This window comes from Littorina saxatilis, linkage group LG17 (genome assembly GCF_037325665.1).
Source record: "Littorina saxatilis isolate snail1 linkage group LG17, US_GU_Lsax_2.0, whole genome shotgun sequence".
Taxonomy (NCBI): domain Eukaryota; kingdom Metazoa; phylum Mollusca; class Gastropoda; order Littorinimorpha; family Littorinidae; genus Littorina; species Littorina saxatilis.
The window spans coordinates 17,892,008-17,913,207 of record NC_090261.1 but is presented as its reverse complement, the minus strand read 5'-3'; the positions used below and the strand labels follow the sequence as shown (position 1 = coordinate 17,913,207).

Here is a 21,200-nt window from a genome sequence, read left to right as displayed (position 1 = left end):
TCACATTCTAGCCAGAACCTGGCCGGCTGCCACAAGGGCAGGAAGCCCGCGTGAGCCGTCCTGGCGAAGAGCAGAGACGTCCCGAAGATAATAGTTAATAAATATATCTTCGGAACGCCAATAAGCAGTGGACAAGACCTCGTCCAGACGTTTGGAGCGTAGCACAGCAAGCGACGACGCCCAAGCCCTAGTCTCGTGGGCTCGAGCAGAGTCCAGGGGAAAGGCAGGCAGCGCCCCCTCCCCCCCCCCCCCCCCCCCCCCCCCCCGTTCGTGTGACTCCAGACATAAGCTTGTCGTATGAGCGAAGTCACCCACCGTGCCAGCGTGACCTTAGAAATGTCTTTCTCCCGTGCGGTAAGAATGGAAAGAAATAACAGTTTCTGAGTACTAGAACGTACAGCCTGAGTGCGGGTTAAGTACAACCGCAGGGCCCTAACCGGACAATTGACCAAATCAGGATCATTCGGAGCCAGCACGTTGGAAAGAGCTTTCACTCGGACTAACGGAGAGGCCTGCCCCGGAGACTGATTTTTAGCCAAACAATCGGGCCGGAAGTGTAAAGACACTGAACCATCCGATTCGAACGAGATATCACCAGGCAGACCCGACAGAGCGTGGACCTCGCTACCCCGCCGGGCCGTAGCCAACAGAAGCAAAAACAGAGTCTTCCGAGTAAGGTTGTGAAGACTAGCCTCTCTCAAAGGCTCAAATTCCGTAGAACGTAAAAAAGCTAACACCAGGAACAGATCCCACTTAGGGGTGGCCAATCTGGACCTAACCTGCTTAAGAGAAGCACCCTTAATCACGGCCGCTATCACTCCCCCTACATTGATCGACCGACCAATCTGTTTGAGTGTAGCGGAAATCGCAGAGCGCCGGACCCTCAAAGAGGAAACAGACGCGCCCTGCGAGAAGAGAAAGGAGAGATGGTTGGCGACCTGCATAGAGCAAGGCGCAACCGCACTAACCCCCCTAGCAGAACACCAGGCGGCCCAGGACCTCCAGTGAGAGGCATAAACGGACGCAGTGGAAGCCCAATGTGAACGGCCCACCAGGTCCAGCGTCAGAGAAGAAGCCCCAGAGCGCCTCAGTGAGTCCCGAACAACCTCCACACGTGAAGCTTCAGAAGACTGGGCTCCTCGTGTGGAACACCTGTTCGGGGCTGCACGAGTTCCCCTCTCCCGAGGGAGAGAGGAATGGGAGGCCCTTGGGAGAGCCGAAGCAGGTCTGGGAACCAGACCTGCGACGGCCAGAGAGGGGCGACCAGGAGAAGAGTCGGCCCCTCCAGTTCCGCCTTTCGAATTACTCGGCTGAGTAATTGGAAAGGCGGGAAGGCGTACGCCTCCAGGCCCGTCCAGGAGATGTCCAGAGCGTTCACTCGCCAAGCCTGGGGATCCGGGAATGGCGAGACGAACACCGGAAGCCTCTTCGAGAACCTGGTGGCAAACAGATCCACGAGAGGCTTTTGGACCTGGGCCCAAAGGCGCAGCAGTGCCCCGTGAGTGATGGTCCACTCTGACTGAAGCACCCTGTCGGACCGGCTGAGAGCGTCCGCCAGAGTGTTCAGCCTCCCTGGAAGGAACCTGGCCGAGATAATGATGTGGTGCAGAGCACACCACTTCAGAATCTCGCAGGCCCTGTCCGAGAGAGACGGGGACCGCGAGCCTCCCTGCTTGTTGAGATAAGCGGCCACAGTCGTGTTGTCTGTAAACAGACGAACATGCTTGGCCTGCAGGGAGGGCAGAAACTCGACTAGAGCTAGAGCAACTGCTTCTAGCTCCAGCAAGTTGATGTGCCACTGGCTCTGTTCTGCCGACCACAGACCTGACACCGTGTGTAGATCCGTGTGCGCTCCCCACCCCCGTAGGGAAGCATCCGTGAAGAGATCCAGATCTGGGGGTGGCAAAGCAATCGGCACTCCTTGGCAGACCCAGTCCGTGTCCAGCCACGGAAGGGTCGCGGACTGGAACCATCCCTGAAGAGGGACAAGGGCGTTCCAGTCCACCTGAGATGAGTCCACAAACGGTTTCAGTGCTGCCTGCAAAGGCCGTTTGTGGACCCTGCCCAGAGGAACCAAAAGAGCCATAGACTCCATCTGCCCCAAGATGGAGGCCAGAGACCGGAGGGAGGCCTGCAGGAGAGGCAAAGTGGAGCGGATCTGCGCTTGGAGCTTGTCCACCCTGCTCTGGGAAGGTTGGACAGTCCAAGCCACCGTGTCGAAAGACATCCCCAGATAGGTGAATGTCCGAGACGGGATCAACTCCGACTTTGATCGGTTGATCGAGAACCCCAGCAAGGAGGCCTCTCGAAGAACCGATTGGGTATGCTGCGCACAGCCTATCTGGGATTGGTTCAGGATGAGCCAATCGTCCAGATAAGCCCGCAGTCTGATACCCTGCGACCTCACCAGGGCGCAAAATTGTCTCACCACCATGGTAAAAATCCACGGTGCAAGAGACAGCCCGAAAGGGAGTGCGCGGAACTGGTAGACCTGATCTCCCCACCGGAAACGAAGCCACTTCCGGTCGGACGGATGCATAATAATGTGAAAATATGCATCCGTCAGGTCTATAGAGGTCGCCCAATCTCCTGGGCGGAAAGAGTCCCTGACCGTGGCTGGCGTCTCCATCTTGAACTTGATCTCTCTCAAGAACGTGTTGAGAAGAGATAAGTCCAAGACCGGACGCCAGGCCCCTGAAGCCTTGGGAACGGCGAAAAGACGCCCGTAAAATCCCAGAGAGCTTTGGTCCAGGACCCTCTCTACCGCGCCCTTCTGCACCAGGGAGACAATTTCCGTCTGAAGAACGGACCTTGCTTCCTGCGAGGAGGGGGGTTTGAAGGGCGGCGGCCGCCGGGAAAGAGGTGCCTTCTCTTCCCGCCATAGCAGACGGAAGCCCGATCTCACCACACCCACTATCCATTGGCTGTCTACAGAGACCATCCAATTGGAGAGTGCTCGGGAGGGGCCTCCCGCCATCACTGGTGTGGAGGGCGGAAGGGGGGTGAGACCGGGAGCACTTCATTGGGGGTGAGGCTTGCTACCAGAGCCGCCACGCCCCCTTCCCGATGCAGTCCGTTTCTTTCCACCTCGAGACGACTGCTGTGCAGGTCTCTTGGACCCAGGCTTGGGTTGAGACGAAGACTGAGCCTTCATTTGGCCGAACAGAGACCCCTCTACAACCGGGGATACCCGAAGGGCATCCCGGGTAGCCTGGTCCGAAAAGTGAGAGTGGTCCAGAAACAGATCCCTCCTGCTCATCACCGCGTGTGCATATTGCAGGGAGGAGAGCCGCGTCTGTTCCTCGTTCACCTTCGCGAGAGCAGCGAGAAGAACAGAAATGTCGTCCGCGTTCTGCTCCTCGCTAAGGGTGAACGGAACGAGAGAATCGGTCAGAGACCGAGACAGAGTGCGAACCAGAGTGTCGGAGATAGACGCAAGCTCCAAAAGCTGGCGTGCAATCTCCTCCAAACTGACTAGCGTCGACTCTTTTACTGACAAAACAGAATCACCCTTGACCTGTTTTGACAAAAGGGGCAGCAGATCCCTCGTCAACGGTAACGAAGACCGGGGAAGCGAAAAAGACGCTATCAGGTTCCGGTTGTTCGAAGGCAAAACAAACTTCTGATGACCTGAAGTGACACCGGAAGAGGGTTGAGCCCCCGAAGCAACCCAAGACTGTGCCTGCTCCGGAACCGGCCCAAACGGAACCAGAAGCGGAACAGGCACGGGAGGCAAACCACCACTCTGGCGCGAAGACTTCGCAAGCACCTGAGAAAGGCGGTAGGCCACTGCCGGTGACTCCACAAACCGGAAGGAGGAAGTGTCCTCCCTCCCGGGAAGGAAGTCGGCCATCGCTGAGGGGGGAACGGAAGCCGAAACTCCGGAAGCCGAAGCCCCCTCAGGAAAGTAGCGGGATGTAACTTCCGCCGCGGAACTCAGAATAGTCCGAAGCCGAGACGGAAATCCCGTACGAGGATCCTCGCTAACCAGAGACTGGACCTCAGACTGGTCAAACGGAGGATCGAAATCACCCACAACCGAAGCCGAAACGTCCGCAACCTGTCCGGAAACCGGAAAGTCGTGACGCCGAAATTGTTCTTGGCTCACCCCGCGGCCAGCAGGCAAAGGGAAAGCCGAAAACGCATCGGAAACGTCCGGAAGTGGGTGAGCGGAAGTCGACATCCCGTCAGGGAACGAAGACGACCGCCCCAGCTGATGCACAGCATGTGCCACCGCTGAACGCTGTTGTTCCCTCTCCGGGATCCAAGCTGATGTACTCGGAAGAGGGGCAGCGTATCCGGCCGAAACCGGAGCAGGCTGTGGCCGGGGGCCGCAAGGCCCTGAGGCCAGCCTGTATGTAATCCATACCCTCACGACCGGCTGAGCGGGAAGTGAGGACAGGAACTGTGCTTCCGGCCGAAGCCGGAAATGCGGTGACCGTAAACGGAAGCTGCTGCTGAGAGTCAAAGTCCCGGACATTCTGGCGGGGACGGACATCAGCATAAAGCACAGACTGGCTACCAACGTCCAAGCCGAAACGGGAGGACGAGTCACCAGGAGAATGCAGAGGGTGACTCTGCCCAATTGACTTGTCTCCCAGCAGGGAGTGTCCCGACGCCTCACGAGGGCTGTGGGACCAAGTCGACTTACTTGGATGTCCACTGACACCGGAAGCCACCAGTGAAGAGAGGGACTGTACACCCCCCATGGAAGGAGGCACCGCAGCACTGCCGGAAGCCGACGAACGCTGCATTTCCTGTTGAACCAAAGACCGGATCTCTGGAACTAACGACTTAATTAAAGAGGACACAAGTGCCCCCTGTTCCGGCGCCGACAAAGGGGAAGGCGCAGAAACAACAGAAGAAGAAGGACGAGCCTCCGTAGCCTCACTCGGAGGTGAAATCGTAACCGAAAGTACAGTATTGCGTGCCGCATCCGTAACCAGTACTACCGGCTTAGAAGAAAACGACTTGGGCTTAATCTTGCCCTTCACGTCGCCCTTGCCCTTACGTCTGTCAGAGTCAGCCATAATGACTTGACAAAAAGCACAAACGTAAGTCGAAAATAATGCAAACAACGTAAGTATACTGTTCAAAAAAAGAAACGCATAGTTGCTACTTGCCAAATTTGTTTTATTTTTCGAAAAAATTAACAGAAAATCCAATATTTAGATTATTTGTTTGAAATTTGGTATGGACACAGTTGAATGCACAAACAGTTCATTTGCATCTTCAAATCAATCAGTCAATCAATACGATTGGGTGCCGAGGCTGTCAAGTCAGTAGGGGGTGTGACTGCCTTGAGCAGCAACAACTGCCCGGCACCTTCTGGGCATGGACTGGATCAGATGCCGGATATCTTGCTGTGGGATGGTGTCCCACTCCTCCTGAAGTGCCTGCAATAGATCGCGGTGATTTGCCGGCGCTTCTTCTCGCCTGCGCACACGTCTGTCCAATTCATCCCAGAGGTGTTCTATCGGGTTCATGTCTGGCGACATGGATGGCCAGGGAAGCACCTGGACATGGTGGTCGGTGAGGAACTGGGTGGTGAGTCGTGCTGTGTGCGGGCGAGCGTTGTCCTGCTGGAATATGGCATCCTGGTCAGCCAGAAGAGGAAGGGCGTGTGGGCGCAGAATTTCCTCCACGTATCGCTGGGCAGTTATGCGCCCTTGGACGTGCACCAGGGTGCTCCTTCCAGCGGTATTGATCGCCCCCCACACCATGACGCCTCCACCACCATGAACGGGTGCCTCATCCACACAGTTGGGCGCGTAACGTTCGTTTACTCTCCGGTAGACCCTCCTCCGACCATCATGTCGCTGGAGCAGGAAGTAGGACTCGTCGCTGAACCACACGTGTCTCCAGTGATTCCGGACGGTCCAGCGAAGGTGCTGGTTGCCCCACTGCACTCGGTTCTGGCGATGGCGGCGGGTGAGGACAGCTCCTCTGTGAGGTCTGCGAGCTCTCAAACCAGCTTCATGCAGGCGGTTCCGCACGGTCTGGTCCGATAATCGGTGTGGCCCGGGGAGAGCCTGGACAGAAGATGAGGCCGACAGGAAACGATTCCGGAGGTGGCGGAACCGTATGAAGCGGTCGTGAGCAGCAGTTGTCGCCCTTGGTCTTCCCGCTCGTGGCAAGTCAGCAACGGAGCCAGTGGCTTGAAACCTGACCCACAGTCTACTGATGGTGCTCTGGGACACGTGGAAGTGCCTGGCGATTGCACTTTGACTTTGGCCTGCTTGTAAACGACCCAATGCAATTTGGCGGTCTTCTCTGCTCAATCGGGCCATCTTTCGTCGCTGAATTGTCGTCTGATTTCTTTGTGGCGAACAATCCGCTTTTATGGGTTTTGGAAGACATGGTGAGAGCTCAATATTCCCCGAGTTTCACGAGATTACACTGAAGCATGACGAGTGGTCATGCCAAATGAGCAATTTTGACATTGTAGCCACTGATAACGCATGCGTCACGTGCAGAGCTCACTTGTGGCAATGGACGAAAGGTCGACGACCAGATAAACATTTTCTGCAGTTTGGTGGATATCCTTGTAGCCATATAACTAAATTAACCAAATATTACAAGCTATGCGTTTCTTTTTTTGAACAGTATAGAAGCGGACTGAAAATTCCGTAAACGAAACGAACGTTAGCAACAAGAAAACCAAGCTTGCAAAACAAATTACAGAAGCAAGCGCCGGTTACATGCCAAACAAAGAAAACGACAGCAAGCTGACGAAATGCAAATGGCGGCAACACCAACAGTCACTGATAACTATGTCCTAGGGACGAAATATCAGCAACAACAACACAAGGAAAGTTGGAAACAAACAAGAACGGGCTCACCAAGGCTGGCGCCCGCACGGGAGAACGACAGGTTAACGTGGCTGGTAGGCGAAAGCTCACACAAGTCAGCCGCTGTCTAGCGAAAATTCAGAGCACCCTCACACCACGCTGCCGAAAAGACGAATGATGGGCCATGTGGTGGCTGATGGGAAATAGCCATAGGGGAGGTAACTCCCGGGGAACCTGCCCATTACCATGGCTATTTCAGCCTTTTTTGGAGTGGGTTGCTTCCCTTAAATGTTTTTGATGGGTTAGCGTTTTCAGTACCTAGCATGTGAGTCTGTGACAATGCTTTATGTGATTCGGAGTAAGAATATGTAATTTAATGCTCACTGTGGAAAATAATTTTTTGTAAAAGATGAAAAAATATTCACTGGTTGAGAGTTTAATTACTTCATTGTTTATTTCATGTAAGAACTAAGCTATGTAAACAAACTTTTACAGAGAAAAGTAGAAGTATCTTTATAATAAAAAGACCAAACAATACTGTAATGTAAAGATCTTTCTGTTCTGTCGTCTGTCTTATTCTTTGTTCTGTGTTTTGTGCCTGAGGAAAACTCTAGAATGGTCGAAAGTTTGTTACATTTGTTAAACATGTGAGTAAAGTTATTTTGGGGTCTTTTTATTTTTCGCTCTCTCACGCGCAGTCACCATTGTTCTGCTATCTTTGTTATGTAACCAGTATTAGTATTAATACTTGTAGTAGTAGTAGAATTTCTCTCTAAGTTATAAAAGTGTGTAAACCCTACTTAGGTTTGAAATGAAGAGTAATTGTTGTGCCCCCGCTTTTGGTTTGAACCTGTCGATATATGTACATGTATTTATGGGATGTATTTATGTGTTTCTAGCTGCTGAAGTGGAAGCTGGGTCCGCGCATGCTGACGCTGCTTCTGCTGTCAATGCCCGTCGGCGCCGAAAAGGAGTATGCGGGACAGCGTCGTCTGAATGTTCGGGCTGAGGGAGAACATTGAAGATTACACTACATCAGGATGACCAGGGACAACAGTGATCGGGATTGTGTGTGTTCAGTGACTGGAAGAAAGGAAATTTTTTCTTCATAAATCACATCAGTGTCTTTTGGGGACTGTATTTCGTACAGGAGTTGTTCTACAAAGCTGTGTACCAGGAGAGGGTCATGACTTTAGAGTTAGATTTAGGAATGTTTCTCTTGCTTCTCAAATGATATAATTACACTGCAAATTGACCAAAGAGATAATGATAATAAAATCAAGAAGATTGTTAGGTTGGTTAGTGTTTTGTATAAAAGCAAACACAGAAAATGACGTCAAAAATTGCGTTTTTATTGTGACATGCTTAGCCTACATCTTGTTTTTAAGTATCCGTGTGGCTGCTAATGAAATGCAACCATGAACCCTCCCCCCCCCCCCCCCCCCCCCCCCCCGATATACATCTTCGTTGTGTTTTGTGCTAATGTTACATATATGCACTTAGCTGTTTTCCCCTACTCATGTTTACAGTGTGCATTTGGAATGTTAAATAACGATTTCCTACATAACATTTGGTTTAAAATTCGGGTTGTTTAATAATTTCTACGTAACATTTGGTTTATAAAACCAACCGTGAACTACGTAAACACGAATATATGCGACTCGGTATTTTATCAGGCACTACTGATGTGTAGTGAATGCGTAAGAATGTGCGCCTTGTCAATTCGATTCGATTTGAATGTGATTTTGCCTTTCGCGGGTCGCCACTAAGCTTCGTTTATATTTTTTCTTGTTACGCTGGATCGTTAAAAATTACATTTGTCACTTAGCAGCGCATGAAACTTGGTGTTTCTTTTGCATGTAATGTTCTTCAACATCGCTGAAAGGTTTTTCCATGAAAAAAATTCTGTCAACTTTTTGAACGCAGCAGGCGTGGAGCATTTTATGAGTCGTTACCAATGAGGGACGAATGTTACATAGGCAACCTTTCGCGACTCTTCGCTCTAAAAGTGAATATTTTTCCAAACGTTCGACATTTTATTGTTTTATTTTGTGATATACGTGCTCAGTGTCTCTTTTTCAAGTCTTAGGCTATTCTTTGTAGCCTAGTCCTGTTCCAGTTGTAAGAGTTAAGGTAAAAAAAAACTGTTGAGTTTTCATCAAGATTTGAACACACTCGATCGACTAGTTTTTTTCTTTCGGAAAACGATTAATCGAAGAAAATCAGAATGGGAAGCAAATAAAGCTTGTTACTATTATACTATGGCTTTTTGTTATCTGTCTCGTGTGTTTGGACAACATGTAAGGTAAAACATGTGTGATGTTACACACCTTTCCGACCACCCCTCGTACCCAAAAAAAGCATAAACTTATCTTTTGTTTAGCATGGCACCGTGGCATATGTCTATATCTGTCACATAAACCATAAAAACAAGCTATTCATACACTTTCAATTTTCACGATGCATGTCACACTTTTGGTACACAGCTTTATGGAATGACCCACAGGTATACATCATATTTGAAGCAGCAGGACATGTTACAGTAGGATGGGATTACTGATGTGCTGTGGGTGAACTGTTAGGTCCATACCAATCACTCTCCAGTAGTATCTATCCTAATGGAGACACAAATCTGAAATAAGAAACTGTTCTTCACTTCTTTGCCTTTTTTCTCTGTTATGCGTTTTGTATTGTTGTGACACACTCAAAACCCTAAGGGTTTGCAAGGAATAAAGCTAGAGCCTTGAAAGTCTGCAGTGTGTTTTTTAACATATTTCCCCTCATATTTACATTTGGATGTGCAATTATGACTAATACTTTTTGTTTTCTGTCAATCTAAAAAACAATTATGAAAAAAAAGATTTTTTTTTTAAATCATAAAAATACTTTGGTACAAGATAACAACGAGTCAAAACGTAAAAATATAGATATATAGTTTACTAACAAAATGCAAAAAACAGAATTGATTTATCTGAAACCGTTTTTGAGTTATAAGATTTTTGTTTTTTTGTTTTGGTGGCCGTTTTGAATCGTTTCCATGGTTACCAAGACCGTTAAACGTGTAACAAGACATTTTTTCTGTATTTCAGCCCAGGCACATTCAAACCCCTTTAAGTAATTCAACACAGTTCATAACGATTTTGATCTAAAATTTGCTAGCCTGTCTGGCCTTAATGCATACAATTTTCTAGGCTGTTTCTTTGGAGTATGTTAACAACTAGCATTGAACATTGGTTTACTCAAAAAGCACTCTTGAAGCTCTGTGTGAGTGTATGAGAGAGAGAGAGAGAGAGAGAGAGAGAGATGTGTGTGTGTATGTGGATTGCTTTATTCTGCCTGGTATTGGTCACAAGCTTGTTGCAGGTACTAAAGAGAGTATGAAGAGCACTTCTTTGTTATGAAAGTTACGCCAGCTCTATAATTTTCAGGACATTTTGAGCATCATTGCGTATGGCCCTCCTGCAGCCAAAGCTCCAGCCGCCCACCTCTTGTTCTACTACTGGCCACAGCTGAACCCAGCACTTAGCGACCGCAGGGGCATACACTACAAATACTGTGGTCAGTTTGTCTAAACAACTTTTGTGTAAAAAAGGAAAAAGTGTTTCGGTGATAATTGTTTTAAGGAAACAATGGAAGGAAAAGGAAACTTTGGGTTAAAATTTGGTAAGTTCAAAGAACAAAATGATGCACTGAAATGAGTGCTTAAAACCTTGTCTTTGCTAACCAGTTAACGTAATGCTAATATTCAATCAGATGTAACGTTTTTGTGGGAATTTGTTCGACTGTTTTGTGTAAACTGTTCAAAACTAAAGACTCAAAGTGATACTGTAGCACAACTGAAGGGTTTCTATCTGTCATTCTTTTATAATTACTTCATCTGTGTTAAGTAAGAATTTGGCTCACCTGATTAACCAGTGATTCAAAGGAATCAACAGTGTTCATCTATATGGCCGGCCATGAAAGACTTAACTTTGAGGGTTTCTTCTGTGTTTTAGGAGCTAGAGCTTTGAAACTTCACACACTTCCAGTGTTGGATGACCTTCAGCCATTTTTAAAGTCTGGTTTACCCTCGTCACATTTCAAGGTCACAGCAAGGTTACTTTATGGTAACCCCCAAAAAGAGAAAATTATCATTTACTTGAATGTTTTTGAATTCAGACCTTGTTAACTTCTTAAACTTCTAGGGTTTGATACCTTCCAGACAATGTCATCATGAAAGTGTGGTTGATCCTCAAAAATGTCTGAGGTCATAGCTTGCTTGTCCTGACCCCGAAATGGGAAATGTCAGGGTTTTTTGTAAATGTTAGAAGCTGATCCCTTTTAACTGGGCACAAGTCATACTTTGTTTAGAAAGTTTGGTTAATTTCCATCTGAGTTCAAGCTCACTGCTAGGACTTAAAGGATATTCTATAACAGGTTTTTTTTAAATTAAAAACTGGAACCTACCTCTGTGAAGGAGAGTCCATCAAGTGTTTGCTCTTAGTTCTAGTTCTATATAAGTGTCAAATGTAATTTTCTTTATTTTCAACTGCTTCAAAGGAATGGAATTCACAGGTAAGACTTTCTGTCACTGACAAAGTGAACATTATGAATATAAGCTACATCTAAGGAGACTTGCACAACATGAAACCCTTCAGACAAGCGAACACATATATTATCCAAATGATAAATTTCATCTGATTAATTGATCTATTAACCTAAATGGAGTACCTCTGTCATGAAAGGATACCTTTAATGAAGGGACACTTTTGGCTGGTCCCTAGAGAAAACTCTCATTTCAGGGACCACTGTACTATTCAAATTGAAATAAATCAAACTTGCTGTTTCTGACTCTGAGGGCACCATGTCTCACATTCTTTGCTGGGTGTAAGAAAGTATAAAGCAGTGAGTACTGATGATTTAGCAATTGCGGGATGACATACATAACTTGTGTTTGGTATGAAATATTTGTTTCAGCTTGGCCCCCTATCCTGTGTCAGCGTAAAGGATGCATCAACTCCGGCAATTGTCAGGCTGTCAAGGTGAGATCAATCATCAGCTGGGGACCATTTTCCTTACTGAGCTCAAAGGTTGTCCTTGCTTGACCACTAGTACTACTTACCTTTTTTACACATCCCCATCTAATGAATAAGATGCTTTTTCCTCTGGAAATACAGAAAGGGTTAACACAGTGGTGATGATTTTTTGTTTTTATTTGGTCAGATGTGCCTGAATCCAGCTCTGGCCATTCACTCTGGCGACATGCCACCCCCGCTGTATATCTGTAGTGACTGTGCGGACTACCTCCGTCGTGACCATGGCGAGTACATGGTGGACCTCCTGCTGCCCATGCCTCATGTCTCTACTACCTGTGAAAACAAGGTGAGAGGAAGGATTTTTGTATGAAATGACATAGTTACTGCACAGAAAATTGCTACTGCTTTTACTGCCAATCTTGTGGGTTTTTTTCTTTCTTTTTTACATTTAGTCAATTTATAGACGGGGAATCGAGACGAGGGTAGTGGTGTGTGTATGTGTGTATATGTACAGCAATTTCAGGAAAACTACCGGTCAGATCTGTTCATCAAAATTCTGCCAGATGATATCCCCCCGTACGTTTTTTTCTCTCATTTCTTTGATAAATGTTTTTGATGACATATCTGACTTTTTGCAAAAGTTGAGGCTGCACTGTAGTGACGTAATTTGTTCAAGCAATCATCATCATTTCCTGATTCCCAAAACATATAGATATGTGTATTTGGATTTAAAAGAAGCTCAGAAAGTTAAAAAGAATACAGAACAGCGTGCTTTTGTATTAAGCGCTGTACGCTACTGCGCTTTACTGGCTTGTCATTTCAAGCGATTGGCTATGTTTTCCACATGAATCATAGTGTGTCAGCGCTTTCAGTCTCGAAGCATGGTCTTCCTGAAATGCATTGCATTCAGTATCATTCTGTGAGTTTGACATTAAGTGTTTCTTGTATAGAATATAGTCAATGTTTGTTAAGATTTTAGTCAAGCAGTATGTAAGAAATGTTAAGTCCTGTGTACTGGAAACTTGCATTCTCCCAGTAAGGTCATATATTGTTCTACGTTGCAAGCCCCTGGAGCAATTTTTTGATTAGTGCATTTGTGAACAAGAAACAATTAACAAGTGGCTCTATCCCATCCCCCTCCCCCCCCCCCCCCCCCCCCTTTCCCCGTCGCGATATAACCTTGAACGGTTGAAAACGACGTTAAACACCAAATAAAGAAAGAAAGAAAGAAAGAAAGTGAGTTTGACAGATTGACTGAATGTATTAATTTCGCTTCAGGGGACTTGTTTTGATAACTACTACAGTCGAACCTGCTCTAGTAACCACCTGTCAATAATGATCACCTGCCCACAACAACTGCCCCAAAGGATCCTGACATGTTTTTTCCCCATGTAATTCGACCGCATATCTATAAAGACCATCTTTTGGTCAGTTCCTTAAGGGGGGCTCACACACAGGCGGAGCAAGGGTGGAGCGGAGCAAGAAAATTGTCTGCGCTCTCCACCTGCCCTCTCACACACACGCTCCGGTTCTGCTCCGATCCTGCTCCGGTAGGGGATTCCCCTATGATATGACGTAGTTTCTCCACTCGCGCTGTCTTATGGGAAATATTTTTACATGTGGATAAGCAGTGGCGGGAAAAAACACCGTGATGTTTACCAAAGGAGACAAAAGTCTTGTCTTTTATCGCAATTACTGAACATTTTTCTAAATGGACTCTGTATAAGTCAGTGTGTGTGCCAGTGCGTTTGAGAGCTTTTCAGACACAAAATATGTGAGTGTGGGGGTCGGGTGAAGAGAGAGGTGGAATAACAACTGTTGGGACATGTTTTAAGTTGTGGTTCTTTTTTGTTTCATCGAGTTATATCCGAAGCTTCAAAGATGTTCAATGTGCATAGTTACACTAGCTTCCATGGAATCCATTCTTTTCTTTTAGATCTACTACTAACAATCTCCCTTGCAGACGGTTAGACTGTTGCTTTATGTTACGCGCAATATGGCTTTGATTTAGATTTAGTTTTAGTTTGTTTCATTGGCTCACGTAAGTGTAGCCTATGCGATGCTAACTTTTGTCTGTCTGTGCGTGTGTATGTGTGTGTGTGTATGTGTGTGATAGAAACTTTAACATTTGACTGAACACCGAAATACTAATTTTACCTGGTTATTATCCAAGCAACAGCTTCAAAGTATTGAAGCAATGATCAACATTTCGTCGGCACGTATGTAGATAAAGTGTGTATCCAAAGAAAACGGGTGGTGGGAGGTTTTGGGGGGGTAAAAACAGGTGACTGGTTTATGTCGTGTGTGGTATGTAGACCAGGTCAGGGGTCAAGGTTAAGTCAGATCGCGTGAAGGATTGTGGTATAGATACAGTTCTCACCCAGCTGCAGTTCGCCGATTCGGGGAAGACGATTTTACATTGTTCGGTTTCGTAGCCCCAGAAAAATAGATAAAGAAGATACCAAAGGAGATTTCCTACAGGTTGATCTGCACAGCGTGTTTCCAGTGTGTGCGCTAGGAAGCGCTGTCGAAAGCGCAGTGTCGATCTGGCAGTCGTGTCCCCGCAAGTAGGCTACAGACAGACAGATCTAGATCTAGTGTCTCCCACTCTTGCACCGTGTCACCTATGCTTACTGTGTGTGTGTATGTGTGACGGAGTGAATGAGTTTGTGTTACTGTTTGTCGATTTCTTACGGGAGCCTTGAAGGCTTCGCCTCTTGTTGAATGTTGTTTTCACACACACACAGCACAGCACAACACAACACAGCGCAACACAACACAACACAACACAACACAACACAACACAACACAACACAACACAACACAACACAACACAACACAACAGGGATGTCGTTAGGCGTCGGACATCGGACATATAACGATGAAAATCCCCAAATGTCCGATTCACATTGCCGCATGTCGGTCAGATGTCCTATCGTTTTAGCCTGAGCGTGGTCATTGTCCGATATGTACTCCATTCCGGCGGACAGCGCGATATTCGTTAATTTTCATTTCAAGATACAAATCTTCTAAAAGACCACTGAAATTGCCAGTGCCGCGTGTGGATCTTTTCTTTTGACGGGAATTCCCGAACCGTTTTGCGGTATGCGCCGTTCTCGGTGCAGCGCACTGATCTAAAAATAGTGGATTATTTTTAGATCAGTGCATGCTACAGGAGTACGGGAGACAACTCCAACTGACTAAATTTGTCGTCTGCTTTTGTTTTCGATAGAGACGAAGCACTGAATTATGCCGCTGAAAAAAAAAACTAAAGCCTGCAAAAGATCAGCATTAGATCAATTACCGATCATTTTGTTTTTCAACTTTTATCCAAATCATGCAGTTTGTAATCAAAGTAAGAGCTCTGAAGTTGTTCATGTTGGTTTCTAAGTTTTTTGTGGTTTCTTTGAAACTAAACAAATATAACATTATACGCACACTGTGTTGATGTATTTACTATAATATTATGTGTGTGTTCTACAGCGCGCGCGCTTGGGTGTGTGTGTGTGTGTGTGTGTGCGTGTGTGTGTGGGCGCATGACTTTCGAACAATTCCATGGAATGTGTTATAAGCTGTTTGGCGCAAATTCATGTCCTATTACACTTTCTGAAAGCGGTCAAATGTCCTATTGATGCTGAAGAACTCAGGACATTTTGTCCTATAGGTATGAATTTGTAGCAACATCCCTGACACAACACAACACAACACCACACCACACCACACCACAACACAACACAACACAACACAACACAACACAACACAACACAACACAACACAACACAACACAACACAACACAACACAACACAACACAACACAACACAACACAACACAACACAACACAACCACATATATGTACTGCGAAGACTTTATTCAGGGTTTTAGCTAGTTCTTAAACATCCAATTTCAAAGCACAAGTCTGAGCTGAGAATAGATATGCATAAATGTGTGAAATAATGGTGATTTGTGATCAAAACACTTCACAGGGAAGCTTGTTTATATGTCTTATGTATGTGTCTTCCATCGCCCTGGCAACATCAGAACTCCAAACCACCTCGCGCCCCCTAATTGGCATAGAGGCGCGTCCCCCGGGTGGTGGATGGGGGAGCCTTCTCTACTAACTTCTGAGAGAAGGTCGCATCACTCTCGATGCCGTGAACCTAATTAGGATCTTTTTCTTGTTTCTTCTCTATTTCTGCCTCGATCCCAAAGTCCTTTTACTTTCCTTTTCTCACACATAAAATTCTTCACTTATTTTCCAAAGTATGGTGAATCCCGAGTTTGTCATGTGTGACCAGGGGATGAATGGCTGACACCTTAGTATTCAGTCGTAAGCACATGCGTTTGGTTTCAGTTTGGGTCGACGCCAAATGACAGTTTTAGGCCCTTCCCTTGTCACGGGGGCTCTCACAAGGGTGACTGTGTATTTCCCACCTCATTGAGCTTACGTGTTATGTCTTTGTTAAACAAGGAAAGGAAAGATAGAGATTCTGACAGCGAGAATGAATCTAGAACTACTGCTGCTGCTGCAGGGGTGCAGGGTGCATGGCCCCGATACCTCGTAGTTCAGTTTCAAAATGGCACTCAAAAGATTTCGCCTTTTGTTTTGGAAAAGTGGTTCCAGGGGGTTTCCTCATCAGTTCAGTCAGTGAAAGGTCAGAAGGATGGTAGTTTCTTGGTGGATTGCCCCACCAGGAAGGTATCGGGTCTTCTTTTGTCCCGACATGGTTCTGCCCTGACCGTTGGATCGAACTCGTTTATGATTTCCGTGACTAGCCACTCATACCTGAACACCTCTCGGGGTGTGGCACGCTCATACCACTTCCAAGGTATGAGCTGTGCGGAGTTGAAGGATGGGTTGGCGTCACAAGGCGTTGTCGACATACACAGAGTATCCAGAACGGATAAAGAAGGAAAGAGAGTGGAAACAAACACTCTCTTTCTAACTTTCTGCACAGCCGTTGCTCCCAAAAGAATTGTTGTTCTTTTTGAAATTATTCCGGTTTCCCTGTACATCCTTTTCATCATGTACACTAAGCCCCTATCCACACTGATTCAAAACCATTCTGTTTTAAATTAGTCTTTTGCTGATGACACCCAGCTGTATAAACCCAGTCCCCCTGCAGAGACACATTCCGCCATCCAGACCATTCAGACATGCATCACTGATGTTAAATCTTGGATGGTCGATAACAAACTTAAGCTGAATGATGATAAGACTGAAGTCTTACTGTGCAAAAAGAAGAACACTACATTTCCCTCTCCCCAACCTGTTTCTGTTCAAATAGGCAACACCGACATTCTTTTCTCACCATCAGCTAGAAACCTTGGATTCACCCTTTCATCTGACATGACCCTTAACAAACATATATCTTTAGTCTGTAGAGCAGCTTATTTTGAGCTTCGTAAGATCAGCACCATTCGCCACACACTCTCCTCTCAAACAACTAACACTCTTGTCTGTGCCTTTGTTCTTTCTAAACTTGACTACTGCAACTCTCTTCTCTCTGGCTGTCCTCTGTACCTCCTGCATAAACTACAAAAAGTCCAAAACTCGGCAGCACGCCTCATTCTGAAAGCACGAAAACGAGATCACGCAACACCACTTCTTCACACACTGCACTGGTTACCTATTCAAGCCCGCATTGACTACAAACTGTCCACCCTCTGCTTTAACTTCTTTTCTGGCTCGTCTCCTGCTTACTCCTCTGAACTCCTCACCGTCTATTCTCCGGCAAGACAACTCCGTGCCTCTTCTGACTGTCGCATCCTCACCATACCACACACCAAAACCAAAACATACGGACAACGCACTTTTACTTTCTGCGCACCCACACAATGGAATTCTCTCCCCTTTCACATCCGCCACTCTCAGACACCCCAAGCATTCAAACGAGCACTTAAAACGCACCTCTTCAAGAAATACAACCCCTGATTTTGTTTTCTCAGTCCATCAGTAGGCTACATGTAGTGTATTTGTTGTTTTAGTGATAATGTGATAATGTATATAAACATCTAGGGCTGTTTTTCAGTATTGTTGATAACATGTTCTGTTTGATTAAGGGTATTCAGCTGGTATTTCCTTGTTTTCACTACCTATTTTATTCATGTTTTTATTATTTAGTTAGTGGAAGAATCTTTTGTAATGTATGTTTGATGGTGTATGCTTTTAATTAAGCGTTGCTGACTATGAATGTAGATGTAAATGCTTGTATAACTGTGTTTTAATTTTAAATGTGTCAAGCGCAAAGAGCATAATTGTAAAGTTATGATGTTGCGCTATATAAATGCTCATTTATTATTATTATTAATATTATTATCCCTTCCCCTCTGCGTTGTTATCGTTGCCAACGTTTTGGCCACGGTAGCAAAAACTGCAAGGGCCGGGAAGGAAATGTGCAGAGATTGTACAAAGGAAAAACATGAGGGTGAATGCGAGGGACCCAAACAGTGTCACAACTGTGGGGGTAAACATTCCTCAGCTTCAAAAGAATGTCCCCAGTGGAAAACGGAGGAAGCCATTCAAAAAATGAGAACAACGGAGAGATGCTCTTTCGGTGAGGCGAAGGAGAAGGTCATGTCCCAGATGGCGCAGCCCTCGGCGTCCACGTACGCCAGGGCTGTTAGTACTCCGTCTGCGACGCCGACTACACCTTCGTCTCTCGAGGGCTTTCTCACTAAAGTGACTGCAGTCTTGGACAATCTCATTAAAAAGATCGATCGTCTTGAGAATGTCGTTGCCAATCTTAAAGGGCAGCTGTTGGGTTGTGGCTCTCAAAATCTGTTCATCAGAAGGAGTTCTCATGTAACTGAAACTATACTTAAAAGTTACTTGGTGATTTTAACAGCTTGATAACACAAGTCCCAAGATTTTAGACATGCTACAATGTCTTTAATCGAAGAAAGTTTGCATTCTTGGCTGAGTCAATGCAGCCCGCTCGAAAATTACTTCCCTTGGACGCGTGACGTCAGCCGAGGAATCGGCCGGGTTGAACGGCGCTCTCTTTATACCGTGTAGTGAGCACAATCGGGTTGTCTAGTCAAGCCCTAAAGCATACTTCACGGGTAGGTGAAGAGAAACTTAGGATGGGGTGTCTTCTCCCAGGCCAAAATTTCGCAGTAAATAACGGAGTTTATAAAGTGTCTTCCGTCCCCCTCCTGCTTTTGTTCAGGTGTTCCCACTTGAACCCTGTTTTTGTTCAACTTATTGGCATATAATGTCACGCGTCGAGGGACACAAACACACACACACACACACACAAAAACACTCACACACAGACACACACATGCACCCACAAACACAAACACACACACACACACACACACACACCACACACACACACGTGTAATCACACACATACACACACACACACACACACACATACGTGTTATCACACACACACACATACGTGTTATCACACACACACACACACACACACACACACACACACACACATACGTGTTATCACACACACACACACACACACACACACACACACACACACACACACACACACACACACACGATAACCATCACAATCACAGTTTGACAAATTCATCTTTGATTTTTTTGCGGCCGAACCCCCCTCCCCGATTTTCCACACTAGACCCACTGTTTCATCTTTGTCTTCGTCTCTCTTCCTTTTATCTTATCTCGTCTACCTACTTGAGTGAGTAACTGAAGAGGTATTGTCATTATCTCTTTCCTAGATTTTCCCATCGACAGAGTTGGTTTTTGTCTTGAATTCAGTACCTCACACGTACACGGTAATTGGCGTGACACCTCAAGCGGACCTTCTTCAGTGTAAAGTGTCTGCTGACCAGGGACACGAGGGTCTGTGGTTGAGCAACTTTATGGTTTAACCGGGTGAACTGGTGGAGTAGCAACAGCATGTGAACCACTTTAGAAATAACTTGTGAAGGTTGCAGTTGATCAGATCAAAGAAGAGAAGATGGGAACATGGGTCATGAGAAGATACCACCAGCCTAATACTTTACTTTGTGCAAGAATCAATCACGCGTACAGCATTACAGATGCCCAGCTGTACTCTGCATTGTACTGTAAACTTCGCAGCGGCCTTATCGGGTTCCTCGGATGACGTCACTGCCAGGCTAACGCTGCGGCGTCTCTTCTTGTGCTGACAGAGTTGTCGGTCGCGGATTTTGAGTCGTTTCGGCCTGCCAACTGCTTCGTTTTCTTGCGGATTGTGAGAACTAGCAGAAAGTTTCACTCATTTTCATGGTTTCAAACTAATGATAAAAGTATCTTCTTCTGGACCAAATCAACAGTCTTTAGTTGAATCAACTCGGAAAACTCTTAAATGCGTGTTTGCACACGACTCCGCGCATTTTTGAGGCGAGGCAACCCGACAGCTGCCCTTTAACCAGTGCGGAGTAAAGGCGGCTGTTGCTGCCGATAACGTTGAGAAGGCGGCTACGGTTGCTGAGACTAAAAAGGACCAGACGTCAGTTACGACTGGCGCCTCTGAGGAAGAAACAGCTGTGATTTTGGCAGCCACTGACGTCACGCAGGCGGCCGTGAACAAAGCCGCTAAAGCCCAAACCAAATGGAGGAAAAAAAATCCTCCACTCATTCGGCCGGGTCTTCGGGGGTTGGGCGGACGGGTTCGATCGGCAGATCGGATCTTTCCTCCCAGCCGTCAAGATCAAACTCTGAGGGTAGAGCCTCGAGATCTCCCTCCAAGGCCAAGGTCAGGCCTAACTTGCCTACCCGAGTGAGAAAGGGAGATACATCACTCTCTGCTTTGACGAACCGTTTCTCCCCCTTGTCTGACGAGGGTGAGGAATCGGAAATGGACGAAGCAAACCGGTTCTACCCTGCGTCTGACGGGGGTGGAGGATCGGGCATGGATTAAAGTTTTATTTGTTTTTAAAATACTAAGCCTTTTTAATGGCTACAATTTTACAATGGAATATCAGAGGTTATAATGCAAATCAAGAGGAACTTCATCTCCTCTTGAAAAATAACCCTTTTGCAATCTGTTTACAAGAAACGCTTATAGGCCCTAACAAAAATATATCACTGCCTGGGTACAGCTGCTTATTGCGGTCATCAGGCCGCGGTAGTACATTTTGTATCCGTTCTGATTTTCTTTTTAATCAGGTCCAATTGGACACCAATCTTGAGGCAATTGCGGCTCGCATTTCTTGTAACAGAACTTTAACTGTATGTTCCTTGTATTTATCGCCATCTACTACGGTCACTGAAAATGATCTAGAAAACTTAATATATCAATTACCAACCCCGTTTCTTTTGGTAGGTGATTTTAACGGCCATTCCCGACGTTGGGGGAGCGAATCTTCCAACATTCAAGGAAAGATTATCGAAAATGTCATCGATAACTTAGATTTGTGTCTGTTAAATTCCGGAGAGGG

The 21,200-nt window shown here is 46.3% G+C and overlaps 1 protein-coding gene across 3 annotated transcripts in view; it reads left to right on the top strand.

Annotated features, from left to right (window-relative positions):
• The window catches only part of LOC138952778 (protein unc-79 homolog), a 294,903-nt gene that overhangs the window by 62,251 nt on the left and 211,452 nt on the right, over nt 1-21,200 (top strand). For all 3 annotated transcript variants that reach the window (XM_070324505.1, XM_070324504.1, XM_070324503.1), the window contains exons 7-9: nt 10,220-10,349; nt 11,748-11,812; nt 11,994-12,152. In XM_070324505.1, coding sequence (XP_070180606.1) covers nt 10,220-10,349; nt 11,748-11,812; nt 11,994-12,152 — 354 coding nt within the window. The remainder of the gene's footprint in view (nt 1-10,219; nt 10,350-11,747; nt 11,813-11,993; nt 12,153-21,200) is intronic.